At 32.7% G+C, this 16,337-nt stretch overlaps 3 protein-coding genes across 3 annotated transcripts; 1 reads left to right on the top strand and 2 right to left on the bottom strand.

Annotated features, from left to right (window-relative positions):
* Positions 1 to 1,475: 1,475 nt before the first annotated feature.
* Positions 1,476 to 2,566, top strand: LOC115718506 (protein S40-7; the record flags this gene model as incomplete). The annotated part of the gene is made up of 1 exon (XM_030647304.2): positions 1,476 to 2,566. A coding segment is annotated over one exon (753 nt), but the record flags the coding sequence as incomplete, so codon positions are not given.
* A 3,556-nt stretch (positions 2,567 to 6,122) lies between these two features.
* LOC133034082 (uncharacterized) lies at positions 6,123 to 10,171 on the bottom strand. The gene is made up of 6 exons (XM_061109100.1): positions 9,479 to 10,171; positions 9,277 to 9,376; positions 8,983 to 9,170; positions 8,583 to 8,879; positions 6,890 to 8,519; positions 6,123 to 6,802 (listed from the first exon to the last, which is right to left on the bottom strand). Exons 1-6 carry the CDS (start codon positions 10,169 to 10,171, stop codon positions 6,123 to 6,125), a joined length of 3,588 nt encoding a protein of 1,195 aa, XP_060965083.1.
* Positions 10,172 to 13,028: 2,857 nt separating this feature from the next.
* On the bottom strand, positions 13,029 to 14,320 carry LOC115718392 (uncharacterized). Its single transcript, XM_030647155.2, has 2 exons — positions 14,001 to 14,320; positions 13,029 to 13,733 (listed from the first exon to the last, which is right to left on the bottom strand). The coding sequence occupies exons 1-2, from the start codon at positions 14,128 to 14,130 to the stop codon at positions 13,342 to 13,344; spliced, it is 522 nt and encodes a 173-aa protein (XP_030503015.1). The 5' UTR covers positions 14,131 to 14,320; the 3' UTR covers positions 13,029 to 13,341.
* Between the last annotated feature and the right edge of the window lie 2,017 nt (positions 14,321 to 16,337).

The raw sequence follows: 16,337 nt of genomic DNA, 5'->3' as shown, positions 1-16,337 counted from the left end.
TTTTTATTGTAACCATCATGGTTACATTTTTTTAAACCATTGGATTACTATTAAATGGTTGTGATTAATTTGGAAATTAAATAAAAATAAATAATAAATAACTTGTAACCTGAAAGTAACCTAATCATTTATTTCCTTATAAAACTTTAATTAAGATTAATTATATTTTAAAATTAAATTAATTATAATTATTAATTATTTTTTTGCAATTTATTACTATATAAGGATCTTTTAGCAATTTATTTTTTTAATACTTAAATTATTTAAAATTTTATAGCAAAACTTTTTATAATTTAAAATTATACACATGTAATTTCATAGTTTAAATTTTATTATACTTGTAATCTTAATTTTAAATTATTACACTTAATTATTTAATTTTTTTTATTTAAATATTTAAAAAGTAAAAAATGAAATAAGTTGACGGATTTTTTAGAAAAAAAATGGCTGCACTTGTTATCGATTTATTAGCTTGAGGTCTCATACTTAGTTCATATAATTGTAACAAAATAATTAAATATCATTTAAAAATAATTAATTATTTGAAAATTTATTATAAGAAGAGAATTTTAATTTGTGTCAAAAGAAGTTTAATTTTTGTAAAAAAAATATAAATTTTATTATAAATATTATAATTAAATGGCTTAATTATTAAAATAATTCAAGTAAGGATTTAAATATAAATATTAATTGCTAAAAGATGTCTTGTTAAATATTTAAATAATTATTTTTAGAAAATAGTTAATTATAATTAAATAATTCTAAAAAAAGAATGTCTATTTAATTAATTATTTTAAGAAAATAGTTAATTATAATTAATTAAATTTAAAAAAGGAAAGTCTACCTATTAGTAACCTGCTATTACAGGTTAGAGAAAAATGTAACCATATGGGTACAATAAAAATGTAACCATTGAATAGTTACCCTAATAATAATAGTTTAGAGAAAATATTATTAATTGTATTTGTACGCACTGTCCTTTTTTTTTTTAAGAATGTACGCACTATGTCCTTGATTTGTCTAAAATTTCAACTCATCATGGTATGGGACAGTCCTTTGAAAATACTAATTAATTAGTAAAATAAAATTCCAAACAAATTTATCTGCAAAAAAAGATTGTACTCGATTCTGTACTTCGTATATTTTGATAATCGATTCATGAATCTTAAACAACAACAGATGAGTTGATTAGCAAAGCAAAAATAAAATAAAATAAAATGAAAACCTTTTAAACAAACAAATAATAATAATAATAATAATAATGGACCGTTGATTAGCAAAACAACGAACGGTCCTTATCCAAAACTCCCCCAATGCGGCCACGTCACTCCTTCCATTCCCACCGCTTTTTCTCTCCTTTATATATAAATCACCCAACCCCATTAGCCGCCTTCTCTTTCTCTGTAGAAAACCAAAAACACGTTTTTTAATTAAAAAAAAAAAAGAAGCTCCAATTCTAATCGGATAATCCTTGACCGACCCGACCCGTTATGGACATACCCGGAAAGAACCGTGCCCGCCACAGGCCATCCACATCCACCGAACGCTTCCTCGTCGGCGCGTTCTCCCACTCGCCGTCTGATAATGCTGTAACCAGCACCAGCGCCGGCGACGGTGACGAGCTCAACGAGGACGATATCTTTTGGACCGGTGATTTCTCTGCCGAATCCAACCACAACAACATCTCCGCCTCTCCTTCCTCAACGTCTGCTTCTCGTGTTCTCAACAATAATCGTCTTCTTCAACCCAAGGGCTTCGCTGCTCAACCCGAAGGATTTGGAATCCTCGCCGCTCTTCCCGAGAACGAGACTTCGTCACCTAAACTACGGGACCATTCCAATTTTTACAATAAGGCTTCGATTTCGTCTTCGTCTTCTTCTTCGTCTTCCTCTTCGCGTTTGATTCCAGTGATTCCGAAGCCTCCGCAAGAACGCATAATGCCTGTTCCTTCTTCTTCGGTGAAGTACCACCAATCTGTTCCGGTGAACGTTCCTATGATGTCCAAGGCCATGTCCAAACCCAGGGACTTCTTTGCTGTAGATGCTGATGTCGGTGATGATGACGGCGAAGCCGAAATGTTGCCACCTCACGAGATTGTGGCAAGAAGCTCCACGCAATCTCCGATGCTTGCTTATTCGGTTCTTGAAGGCGTGGGAAGAACCCTGAAAGGTAGGGATCTTCGTCAGGTTCGGAATGCGATATGGCGACAAACAGGTTTCCTTGATTAATTAAAGAATTCTTTTTCTTCAATTTGGGGAAAAAGATGTTCCTTTCTAATATGTTTATCAGTATAATTTTTGTTGGGTATCCTTTGTAATTTCATTATCAAACATTTGATTTAGTATAAATGCTATTAGTATCAATTAGGGTAATCTCAAGCTCATTCATTTTTGGTTGGTTAGTAAATTTTTAAGAATTATGTGATGTTCAGGAAAAATAATTTTTGAAATTTCTTCATTGTTTTTTTTATCAAAGGCTTTAATGATCTTTGATAGCAATGAAGCTAAGGAGTTGACTATTAAATTGGTAGAATTGAATTCAGGTAACATTTTGATTTGTGTTTGAAGTTTACTACATTAGAAAGTATATATTCTAATGATGTAAGAGCTATAGAGAACTTTCTTTGTGCTTGTTAGTTATATTGGAATTTGAATCACTAGCCACTAATGACAGTTTGGGAATTTTTTTCTTTATTGGGATAACTCATTTCAGTGGTGGTGGTGTTGGTGGAAGCCAAACATAGGAGGAACTTTGTGTGAGATAGTTGCAAATTCCTTAGTTTATTCAACTTCCTTTTTTGATAGTATTTTGCTCTATGAAAAGGGGTTTTTGTTATCTTTCTTGGGAGTAAGATCAAATGGTTGTTAACCCCAAACAAGGTCTTCCTGCCCTCCATCTAAGTCTCTGATTAGTCATCTTTTTTTTTTTCCAAGTTTATTGATACAAGTTAGAGCCCATTCGTAGTAAAAATTATTATGATGAAAGAATCATAGAGAACTTACTTTATGCTTTTTAGTTGTGTTGGAATATGAATCACTGCCCACTAATGACAGTTTGGGAATTTATTTTCTATAATTGAATGTTTTATTAGTAGTGGAAGCCAAACATTAGAGGAATGTGTAAGATTGGTGCAAATTCTTTGGTAAAACTTTTCATCTCGCCTTTTAGTTAACATTCGTTACAACTTTCTACCACCTTTATCCAGTCTCATACTCTATAAAAATAAGTTTCTGTTTTATTGCCTGTTATGTCATGCGAGAAAGGTCAAATGGTTGTTCTGTTAACATGTTTTACGTTGTCGACTAAAAATGGATATAGATTTTTCGGTCCTTCATTTGGATAAATTCTTGTAGGCATTGCACTGAAACAGAAGGGCTATAAAATTAGGTTGATACTGTCACCTCTAATAACATAAGGGAGATATTTCTATTTTTGAAATCTTTGGAATGACTGATTTTATGTTTCACTACTGAAAGTCAAAAGATATTTAGATAAAATAACCTGTCTAGTTCTTTTGAAGTTAACCATATTTCAGTTTAGGACAGGATATGTAGTGATTTCCATACATACAGCCGTAGTTGAATATTACTCTTCTTTTGTCCTGTTGGACTTTAAAATGTACGCCATGCAGTTAGACTGCGGGGACAGCCGATGGGGGCAACAAAGCCCCATTCTCTTACACTTGACAGGATTAGACATTTTCTGGCTTACTTATGTAACAGCATTGAAGATAAATGTGTCTTTCATATCACTTATTCAACCATACATTGCAACAGGCAATGTCTCGTATTTGTTTAGGAGACAGTTAAAGTAGATCAATTGTTTGGCGAAGCACGGTTCACTTTGGTAGTTGGTAGGGTAAAATTAGATACCATAATCATTTTCTACCGATTCTAGGCTCGGGATTTTGGCAAAGTATATCCAGGTGTACATTATTGTCTTTGGCCTGTTCATACTCCTTTCTTATTTGAAACCGGTCTCCATCATATTTTGCAAGAGAGATTCTTCCATGTGTGTTTCTGAAATGTTACAAGCACCGGTTCATGTTCCCATTCATGATGTCCTGCACAGTAGGGTTACGCGTTTTAGATTACATTTGTTGGGGCAATGTTGGAGACTTTATATTAGCAGGCTAGTTGATTTTGTGTATGCATTAGCCACCAATACATGTAGATTTTTTGTACAAAAATCTTAGTGTCAATCAATGCTCTACCTGTATCGAAGCTTGATATGGTTCTTCGAATTCTTTTATAAACTCAATATGAAGCTTATCATTGTAAAAATCTCATACAGAACCTCAGCTGCTAATGAAAGAATCCGCTAGACCTTGCGGTTAAGTGGCAATTTAACTTATCACACGAGTCAATAAATTTCATATCTTTGGCTGCTGGTAATATGATCAGGTCAATGAAAACTTTAGTCATGGGGATACATATTGAATTGACATACTTATCAATTATTACTTTCATCAGTTTCTTTTGTTTTGTACTTAACAATTTTTTTATTTTTTTTTTGCTGGAGGGAGAAGTGGATGGATGTGTGATAGTTTTCATTAAAAATGGGTTAAACAAACACTCTACCCCAAATCCATAAGAATAATATTCTTACTCCTCTTCTACTTTTTTCCCATACCAGTCTTTTACATATTTTTATGTACAATACAAAGTGGGAAGTTATGTCTTGTTCATAAATGCCTTTTTTCCTTTGTCATTTCTACATTTTGGTCCTTTTACATTACTTCCACGATTCCTCAATCTTATTTAAGTTATTTTCTTACCTTACAATTATCTTAGCCTATTATTTTTTGCGAAAAAATAAATATATGACAAGATTGTGATCTCATGCATATTTAGAGGGTAATAGGTTGAAAATGAAGGAAGATAAATAATGAAAGTTATTTTGTCTATTCATAGGTTACAAATAAGGATACTAATGTGTGTATTACCCATTTGATAGTGTGTTTTATCTAAACACAAATTTGGTACCCTTTGAATTTTTACATTGTATTATTAAATTATTAAGCGTCATAACTCATCTATAACTCGTACTATGCATACCAAATATATATATTTAAAATATAGGATTAATTTTTTTAAAAAAAAAATTATACATATATAAGGTACTAAATGAGTGTATTTAACATATCGCCAAATCAGAGCACCAGCAGTGCTGGCATCTCTGCTCGTTGCATGTTTGACACCACAATCAATTTTAAGCAATTCACCAAATCAAACAAAATGGAGAAAAATAACGTATAATAATAAATAAATAAATAAACAAAAAAAATTTAAGCCAATAATTCTTGCTTCTTTGCTTAAAATGTTTTTTTGTGACCCCAGGCTGGCCCTACCTATTTCACAGATGAAGGTAAAGTACTATGGTTAGTGTCATTGGTACTTGTTTTTATTGTAATTTAAAATCCAAAGCTCCCCAAAGTTGATCATACCATAAAACAGAGAAGAAAATCATATGAGAGTAAATATCATTTTAGATAGTTTGTTTTGTAAATGGTATCTTTCAAAATAGTTTAAAATAATAAATTGTGCTCAATTTTTATTAATTTTTTTTAAATATAATTAACTTAAAGTCAATTTTTAATATGAAAAGATGTAAAAAAAATGTAGCCAATATAATCATAATGCATCTAGGTTAGGTTATTATTATACATTATTTTGATAAAAATTGAGCTTAAAGTATTATTTTATACTATTTAAGATTTTATGTTACTTTTATTTTTTGAGATTATTTATGTATTGTTTTTAAGTTTCTTTTGATTTGATGTCTAATTAATTTACATATTAAATTGAGGCTCCTATTCAATTGTTTATTTGTTATTTTTTAATTCAATCAAGAAAAAAAAAAAAGAGAGTACGTTTAATTTTTTTATGGTGTATAGGTAATTTGCAGTTATTTTGTTTTTATGTTTTTTATAAATTATCGACACAATATGTTGATATCTCGTTTATTTGCATATTCAACGTCTTTGTGCAGTTATTTTTTTTAATTTTTATTTTTTGAGAAAAAGACTATTATATTAACTTGGAAACAAATTACATAACAGTCATAAGTGGAGGTGGAATTTCCTCCAACCAAATACATTCGGTATCTACCGTAAGAGCAAACTAAACCAACAAATGGGCTTCGTTATTAGCAAACCGTGCTCGTGGGAAATTGGACACTAGAAAGTGTACATCATTAAGAATAGCATGAAAAGATGTGAGATGTGTAGTGGACTTCTTCAAATTTTGAACAACCAAGAGTGAGTCAGTTTCAATTAGATGCACTGGTAGTTCAAGTTGAAGCAGTGTTTTGAGGCTCCAGGATAGTGCCATTGCCTCTATCTCCTCTGGTTTGCAACGCCCTTTGACTGATGTAGACATTGCAGCAACTATCTTTCCATGAGAGTTTCGAAGTATAGCACCCAAACCAATCAAACTTGAAGACATATTTATTGCCGCATCTGTATTCAATTTAAGTTGGCCTGGAGGTGGAGCTGTCCATTTTGGGGTAGGCTTCTCTGTCATGGTTGTAGCAGCAGGAATATTAGCACTGGTAGTGGTGTGATGCTGCTGTGTAAAAGATGATGTTCGTGCTTGAGCCTTGCGATAGTCAGCCAAATACTTAACAACATAATCATAAATAATCTGCACTAGTTTAGTCTTTTTGCCATGGTATTCAGCATTCCTCTCACTCCATAAACACCACATAACAGTTATAAAGAGCTCAAACAAATCTTGGGAGAGGACAGAGGAGACATGAACCATGAAATCTTGCATTGAAGTGATTCGAGACAGATGCAAACCTGGGAAAAGATCCCATTGATTCCAAACTTGTTTTGGTCTCTTGCAGCAGAGTCATGCATGAGGAATTATCTCAGGTTGGAGCTTACAGATTGGACACAAGGAATCTGATGCAATGTGTCTAAAGTGCAGAATTGCAGCAGTTGGAAGTGCATCATGAAAAGCCCTCCAAGCAAAGATACGGACTTTAGATGGTAGTTTCAAGCTCCAAAAATTCTGCCACCAATCATTAGAGGAACTAGAACTACTAGGAGCAGTAGTATCTTGAGAGTCTGCATCAAACTGATATCCACTTTTGACTGTGTAGCAGCCTGTTGAAGAGTAATGCCAAATCAGAATATCCTCAGATGGATAAAGGCTCAATGGAATTGAAAGTATATTATCAATGTCAGGTTGTGAGAAATTTTGTTGAAGTGCCTCTAAATTCCATTGTCTAGAACCAGTAATGAGATGAGCAACTGTCATAGCATCATCTCCCTTATAAACCAGTGACAAAAAAGATGAATGATTAGGAATCCATGGTTGAGAGTTACATTGAATATTAGAACCAGTTCCTACTCGCCATCCCAGTCCTTTTTTAAGCAACTCCTTACCCCAAACTATTGATCTCCAAGTGTAAGAGGGTGTATTACCCAAACCAGCATTTAACAGATCACCATTTACATAATATCTATGCTGCAGAATTCCACTAAGTAGAGAGTTTGGAGAATCCATAAGGCGCCATGCATGTTTTGCAAGCAAAGCTTGGTTGAAATGTATGAAGTTTCGAAACCCCATACCTCCATGCACTTTAGCTTTACAAAGAAAATTCCAATTCTTCCAATGAATTGAATTTCCAGAAGCTGAAGAACCCCACCAAAACCTCGCCATTTGTTGTTCGATTTGATGACAAAGCTTTGCCGGAAGTTGGAAGCAACTCATAGCGTAAGTTGGAATCGCTTGAACTACTGCCTTGAGAGGAACCTCCTTCCCCCCTATGGAGAATAGTTGTTCCCTCCAAGAATTGAGAAGCTTCCATATTCTGTCAGTAATGCCACTAAAGAGCTGACTTTTATCATGTCCCGAAAAAGAAGGAAGTCCAAGATAGCGTTCATGACATGGTTGAATAGGCATACCAAGTAAATGCTGAAAAAAATTCTGCTTACCCCTGGTATTTGGCGAAAAAGAGAGGACACATTTGTCATGATTGATTACTTGGCCTGAAGCACGACTATACAAGTCAAGACATCTGCTAACAGCAGTAGCTGAAGATCTAGAAGCCCGACAAAACAATATACTATCATCTGCAAAGAGTAAGTGCGAAACTGGTGGTGCAGATCTTGATACTTTCAAGCCTTCTAGATTACCTTGGGACTCTTCATATTGAAGTAAGCGGGAGAAACCTTCAGAACAGATAAGAAATAGATAGGGAGAGAGTGGATCTCCCTGTCTAATTCCCCTCCGAGGAGTAATGTTACCATGGACAGCACCATTCAAAAGAAAAGAATAGGATACTATTTGCACACATCGAGAAATCAGCTGAACAATTGTATCTCCAAACCCCATTTTGAGCATGACTTGTTGAATAAAATGCCACTCAACCCTGTCAAAGGCCTTACTCATATCGAGTTTCATGGCCGCAAAACCTTTGTTACCCCTCTTTCTATTTTTAAGTGAATGAAGAACTTCAAAGGCAACAAGAACATTATCAGTGATAAGTCGTTGTGATAGAAAAGCACTCTAAAATTCCGAGATAACCAAATGAAGAAAAGGCTGTATCCAAAGAACAATGGTTTTAGATACAAGTTTGTACAGAACATTGCAGAGACTTATAGGTCTGTACTGTGTAATCTTGGTAGGCTTTTTAACTTTAGGAATGAGGGTAATCAATGTTCGATTAAGCAAAGTTGGATCATAGCCATTGTTGAGAACATCAAGGACAGCTAAGGATACAAGAGGACCAACAACAGACCAATAATTTGTGTAAAACATTATGGACATACCGTCTAAACCAGGGCTTTTATCTTCGGACATTGATTTCAAAGCATGGTAAACTTCTTCTGGTGTGTACGGCTGAGATAAAAAAAACTTGATTCTCTGCTGAAATTGTAGTTGGAATGGTGGATAGCACAGTCTCAAGAGCATTCTGATCGATTCCTTGAGAAGAAAAAATTGCAGAGAAATAATTAATAATGATTAAAACCATCTCCTGGCTACTGGTGCAAGTAACACCAGCAGGATCTTCAAGCTTCTTAATCTGATTATTCGAATTTCTGTTATTGGCATGTTGGTGGAAGAATTTCGTGTTGGAATCACCAGATTTTAACCATGAAATTCTCGATCTCTGGTGCCAATAATCTTCTTCTTGAGAGAGGAGCTCATCCAAAATGGCTTCAGAGTTTTTAAGAGCAGCAAAGTGCGATTGAGAAGTGTCTGAGGAGTTTTGTAGTGCAGCTACATGTTCATGCGATTTCTTAATTTTTTTTCTTCATCTTACCGAATTTCTGATGATGCCAAGTTTGTAAATGAGATGCACAAGAGGCCAAATTGTTAGTAAGCTGTAAGATATGATCAGGTGAATCCTCACACCAATGTCTCTGAATTATATCAAGGCATTGATCATCCTGGAGCCATATTTTCTCAAACCGAAATCGAGATTTGAAGACTGGTTTTGGTTGCTACTCCTGAAGTTCCAAAACTTGAGATTTTAAGGCACGGTGGTCCCAGTGATAAAAATCGAGATGCTTAATTGTAACAGGTTGGTAAAAATCTGCCCAAAATTCATTACAAAACCCATAATCTAGCCTTTCCTTGACATTCCCAGCACCTTGACACTTATTTGTCCAAGTACAAAGTTCTCCTTCAAAAGTAAGTGGAGTGAGATGACAGAGATCAATGGTGGATTGAAAAGCTTGAATTTGATGCTGATTGCGGATAGGGCCACCAATTTTATCATTATTTGAAAGTACCTCGTTGAAATCACCCATAACAAGCCATGGTTGAAGAGGAGCTATGTCAAAACATCTTTTGAGTAAGGTCCATGTATGAACTCGGTGGCTGACTTGGGGATGACCATAAAAACCAGTGAAGTGAAAAGATAGTCCACCATGAAGTTCAACAAAACAATCAATGTGGTTGGAAGAGTAATTATTAATTGCAATATCCACATTCGATTTCCATAATAGCATAAGACCACCACTTAATCCAATTCGAGGAACTTCAATACCATGAGGAAAGTGCAAACTATTTCGGAATTTGGAGATACTACCAGATTGTAACTTAGTTTCCATGAGAAACAAAACACAGGGAGCTTGCTCAGAAATAAGCAAGCGTAAATGACGGAATGCAGTCGGGTTCCCTAACCCCCGAGCATTCCAGCTTAGGATATTCATGGCGAACCGCAGTGATCTTCATCGATCACTGCGGAGTTGTGAAGATGATGCTGAATAGAATCCGAAACATGTGCAGAAACTTGTGAAGCATTGGGCGAGACTTCTGATGACGAGGATGCCAATTGGCCGGAGTTATTTGAGTGACAACGCTTAAGAGAGTCAGATTCTCCCTGCCTTTTAGTGATCTTATTAGGATTCATGTTTTCCTTGAAAGGTGATATTGATGAGGGAACTGGAGTACCAAGTTGACCATATTGGTTATTAGTATGCATTGGCAAATGAGGAGGAACTGTAGTGATGGTGGCAGAGGAAAACAAATGTGGTTGAGGGGTTGCATTGTGGATATGGCGAGGGCTAAAAGGTGAGGCTATAGTGAGTGAAGATGGGGGATATGTAGCAAAGGAAGGACTGCTAGTTACTGGAGTTGTTGAAGGCAAAGATAGAGGTAAGTATGAGGGAAATGGTATCTCAGGAATATCATTGTCAATGTTATGGGAAGATGATTGTTGTTGATTGGGATGAATATGGGTAAGGGATTGATGTCCAAAGTTGGTAGTGGTAGTGGTATGAGATGAAGATTCAATATCAGTTAATGGAAAAGAATAGGGAGGTGGTCTTGATGTAAGTTTAGGAACAGCAGCAGCAAAAGATTTCTTTGCAAGTCTTGTCATAAGAGGCCAAGCATTACCCTTCCCAAAATCGGTCCTATAACGATCATAGCCAGAGGATGGAATTGGAGATCCCAAAAGATCAGGGCCATAAAAAGAGAAGGTTCAATTCCATTGTAGAGTTGATCAAGGAAAATAGTACAACTTTCAAAAGGGTGTCCAATAACTCCACATTCAAAATAAAATTCCGGAAGACGCTCGTATCGAAATTCAACTCAAAACTCATCTCTTGAATCCCGAATCCTAGCCATTTTTCCTCTAAGAAGAGGTTTGGAAACATCAATCATGGCCTGAACCCGAAGAAAGGGTCCCCACCCTTCATTCAAGGAGTCCTCATCCACTTCCAAATAAGAACCCACAATATTACCAGCCCATACAGTAAACGGTGTATTTGAATCCAAAATGGAGAGTAATGTAGTGAGTCAACTGTGACATTTTGTAAAGCAGATGGTGAGGCCAACACTATATGGTGATTCTGAAAGTGCCATGGCTCCATTATAAGGGTCATTTTCTTATCTCCTGGGCATCCGAAGGTAACCATGAAGAGTCCAGTGTGGTGATCTGAAATGGTAACTGGGTAACGTCCTTTCCAATGGCCAGACATTTTGATAGGAAATGTTTTGCGATTAATTTCCTTAGAGGACAGTACACGTGCAAAGAGTGTAACATCATCATTCCCTGAGTCTCGTAAGTTGACTGAAGTAGGGAGTTCAAGGACTTCTCTCTCAAGATCAGTAAGAGAGATAGAAGGTCGAGTTGATGATGATCTGGTATGCATGAATTCAGTCATCAGAAGTAAAGCACATAGAGTAAACAAAGATAGGGTGAATAAAACAGAGCAAATCGAACAAAGAAGAAAGAAGAAAAGAAAAAAAACTAAAGGAAAAAAAACACAGAAAGAAACTGAAGAAAACTGGAGAAAAACTGTAAAGAAACAGTTGAAAAATAGGAAAACAGTTAAAAAGAATAAACTGCCACAGAGCTTTTTAAGGGCACACGCTCAAACAAAATTAGTTATTTTTTTTAATTGATTTTAGGATTAGGTGCATGTATTATGATGTATATTTTATTGTGCTTTTGACATATTAATTTTAGTTAATCTTATTGTTTTGTAGTTTTATTTTATTAGTACTTGTGGGGTTGATATTTTGTTATTTTTGCATTGGGTTAATATAACGAGTTGATATATAAGTGATTTGTAATTGTTTTTAATTTTTTTAATTATTATTTTTGAAGGTTGTTTTTGTGTTGTTTTAATTTTTTTTATTTAACGCAATGCCTTATTATCTTGTTAATTTTTAACTTCATTGTGTTTATTTGTGGTTATTTTATATATATAAATATTTGTTGTTATTTAGTTGCATGAATAATTAAAAAATGAGAGCATATTTACCTTTTATATTTATATTTATAATTTTGTTTTGTTTTTAGTTTTCTTTTTTGGAGTTACTTTTGTGCTATTTAAATAAGTTTGTTTTGTGTTAAAGAAATATATTGACGTAGGTGATTTGTATTTTACCATATGTTTGGTTGGTAAGAGAAAGGGAAACAAAAGAAAAGTTCGGTGAAAAAAGTTGATGAATGAATGAACTTCCTATTTTTGGTTTAAAATAAAAATGGAAGAAATGAATAGAGAAGAAAACATTAACAAAATATTTAAATTTTATTTTTAAGATCATAAATTATTTTGAAATTTTTAAAAAAGTTAGGTCTGTCCTATAATAGCTAGAAAAAAAAAAATTATAAAATGGTCTTTTAAAGGACTGTTTACCCATTTTAATTTACCTTAAAAAACAAAGTTCATTAACTCTTATCTTTTTTCTTTTATTATTATTTATTATTTTATTTTTTTTTTGCATCAACAGGTATTATACTAAAGTGTCTTTAATGTTCATAATCATTCATGAGTCACCTAACAATATATTAGCATTACTATTAAGCACTAGCAGTGCCTAGCACTTTCTCGACATGTCACGTTGCGATTAGCTAGCGATACTTCTTAAAAGTTATTATATTAAACTATATGGGACCTGATACTTAGTTGGACTAATAACAATATTGACACATAGGAGGGTGTTAAGCACCACTGGTGTCCCTTAGCATTTCTCTATATAAAATTATTAGAAAGAAAATAGAGAGAGAGAGAGAGAGAGAGAGAGAGAGAGAGAGAGAGAAGTATAATCTCTATATACAAAAGCAAACACTACACATTACTTCATTATATTATTTATTTCATAATCTTTTGTAACATATGATAACAACATAATCTCTCTACTATATAAGAGCACTTTAGACTAAACATCACCATACCCTTTCATACTTCTCAAGCTGCTATTTTAACAAACATGACAAAAAACAAAAAAATAACTATATATATATAAAACAGAAAAAGGAGAAAATAGTGAAGAAAAAAGAAACCAGTTTTACCAGCTTATATTCTTGACACACTACTCACTTGAGAGAGACTTTAAATACTACTACATATATGTTTGTATACTACAATCATGGGATTCCTATAATAGGGAAGAAAGGGATATAGTAGCTTGAAGGAGCCAAACCCCATTGTGGTGGTAATGGCAGATCAACAGTCTTGGAAGAATCCCACTTCTTATTGGCCTCACATTTTGCTTGAGTTATGGTTGATGGGCATGAGTTGTAAAATGAAAGTGGGGTTGAAATGGTGTATTGATCATTGGTTTGGACAAGCTGAGATACCATGGTTTTGGATGAAGCATAGAGTTGATTTGGTCCACCAAGAAGCTTGGCTAGGCAATTCAAAGGTTTTGGGGGTGTTTTTTTGTCTGTGGGAATCTCTGTTTCAAAAAAACCATTATTTTCAGTTGTAGCCATACCCAACTTTTTCACCTTGTCACACTTCACTAGAACTTTAATACCTGAAAAAATTAATGACACATAACATATAATCAATATAAAAAAAATAGGTTAATTAATTAAGATTTTTGTCACCTAAACCTTGACATGTACTAAATCTTGAATTTAGACAAAATGTTTAAATCCAACAATCTCAATAGTTCGGGAAAATTTTTAAGGAACTGAGAGCATGATTTGACATATATAGATATATCAACTTCTTGTGTGTTAAGGCAGGATCATGTATACCTACAAATATATGTGTGTGTATAGATATGTATAGTACAAACCTGAGAGATCAGTTTCAGTAGGGCAGTCAAGGCAAGAAACTTTGGCCTTGAAGACTTGGCATGTAGACATGTCAATCCTGGCCAAAAGAAGAACAAGAAAGAGGACTGAGAGTGAGTGAGGAAGTGCCATAGTTGAATGAAACAAGCAATAAGCAAAGTTTAGAGACTAAAGAACTATTTGTGATGACATAGAAGACATAGATTGAAGCTTATATAAAGAAAATTAATAATGTCAGGTAGGTAGGTATGAGAGCAATATTAAATGAAAGGCCACAATATTATTACTGAGAGCAGAGTAGTTGGTGTTAATTGAAGTTGCTACAATAATTTCTGTCAGACTTTCCAGCAAGATATATATGACTATATTATAAATGTGGAAGAAGATATATAGTATATAGTCTTCTTAATAACTATTCATATATGATGAGTAGTTATAATTTGAAAAATGATAAGTTATTGTACAATAATTATTGTCTCTCACTGGGTAATACTAAATTATATTAGAGAAATACTAAAAGATACTACGAGTGTCTAGCACCCTACTCGGTATCATACTTAAAAAAACTAACTTTTAAAAAATATTGTTAATTAATTAGAAGATATCACCTATAAAAAGTGATGGGAATGTAGCCAATAACAATGCTCAAATTATTAAGTAGCAAACATTTGCATGTACAATAGACTAGATCAAATCCTATCTATTAGAGTTTGAGTTGACCTCAGGACAAAATTGCTAGTACAATATTTACTTACTAGTCTTTATACTGAAGTAGTAGTGGAAGAAAAGGGTTCAGATTAGGTAATAAAAATAAAGACAAAATTGTGTTATCATTTTTTAATTGGATGATTATTAAACATATTTTTTTCCACCTAGTGTTTAAAATATCTGAAGAAAAATAAGGCAATGCTCCAATATGTCCTTAGGTTTGGTGCTTATTATTTTTTTTTTTTCACATAGTATTGGTTGAAATATTTATTTTATGGAAATTCCTTTTTAGATATGTAGAATCAACTTTCAAAAGTGTCTAATGGAGCAAAAGTACGTAGTTGAAGAAATGTTTCGAGAGATGTTGTCCCACATGCATTTGTCTTGTAATTTAATTAATCATATGAATCAATAAATAAGTTGTTATTTCAATACTTTTTGTTTTTTTTTTTTGAGAGAATTTCAATACAGTTTGTATTGGATTATAAATCACTACAACATTTCTGTGATTTAAAAACACTAATAACATTAATCACTACAACATTTTTTTGTACATGTATTCCTATTCTTTGGTTTTTTTTTTTCATATTATCTAGTATTTATTAAAAATTTCAACAAATATATTATATATTACTACAATAAATATTGATATAAAAAATAAAAATATTAAAATTACCTCAATTACACTGTAGCATTAAACACATTTTTTTTATATCTTATTAAAAAGTATTTTGGTTTTGCATTACCATATTAGCTCCCAGTAACTAACACCATCTTATGGTATAAATTTTATTAAATTTAATTCAAAAAAAAAAATTAATACTATATTTAGCTTAAATTTTATAATGGATCTAATACACTTAGTTAAAATAAACTTTATTTTAATATAAAGTTGTAAAAAAAATATAAACAAAAATATTCAATTTGATTGAAAGTATATAAAAATTATATTGAATATATAAATAAAAGTATAAGAAGTTATTAATTATGGTGACGTTTGGTAACACTTTTTTAATCAGTTTTTTGTTTTTAAAAGTAGAATAGTGAAAATATTTTTCAAAAACATGTTCTATAAAACTGTTTTTACTTTTCAATTTTATAATTAGAAATCAACATTTTAAAAACAAAAAAAATCACTTTCAATATTTTTTTAAACAGTTTTTTTTCTTAATCAATCTTTTAGATTACGACCAGACCCGGACCCAAATCCCCTCCTTACGGCTCTGGCGCTAAACCCGACTTTTGACTTGAACCCGAATCCGACCCCGGACTTAGACCCGACTTAAATAAAATCAAAAAATAAAAATAAAAATGAACTTTACAGAACACACTTTTGTTTTCTGTTTTTAAAATTGAAAAACAAAAGTGGTTATAGAACGCATTTTTGTTTTTAAAAAATAAATTTTTTAAAAACAAAAATTTTACTTTCATTTTGTGATTAAAAAATTAAAAAACAGAAGTGTTACCAAACGGCACCTATATTAATGAGTGACTAAAGAGTAAATAAAAAGTGATATTTATTGTAGTGTAAAATTTAACTCATACTATATTTTGTTTTGAATTTGTCACAACTTTTAATTATATGTATAATTTAAACTATATTATACACTATTATTGGAGTACAATTTTAT

This window comes from Cannabis sativa, chromosome 2 (genome assembly GCF_029168945.1).
Source record: "Cannabis sativa cultivar Pink pepper isolate KNU-18-1 chromosome 2, ASM2916894v1, whole genome shotgun sequence".
Classification (NCBI taxonomy): Eukaryota; Viridiplantae; Streptophyta; class Magnoliopsida; order Rosales; family Cannabaceae; genus Cannabis; species Cannabis sativa.
This window is presented reverse-complemented; position numbering and strand designations above follow the sequence as displayed.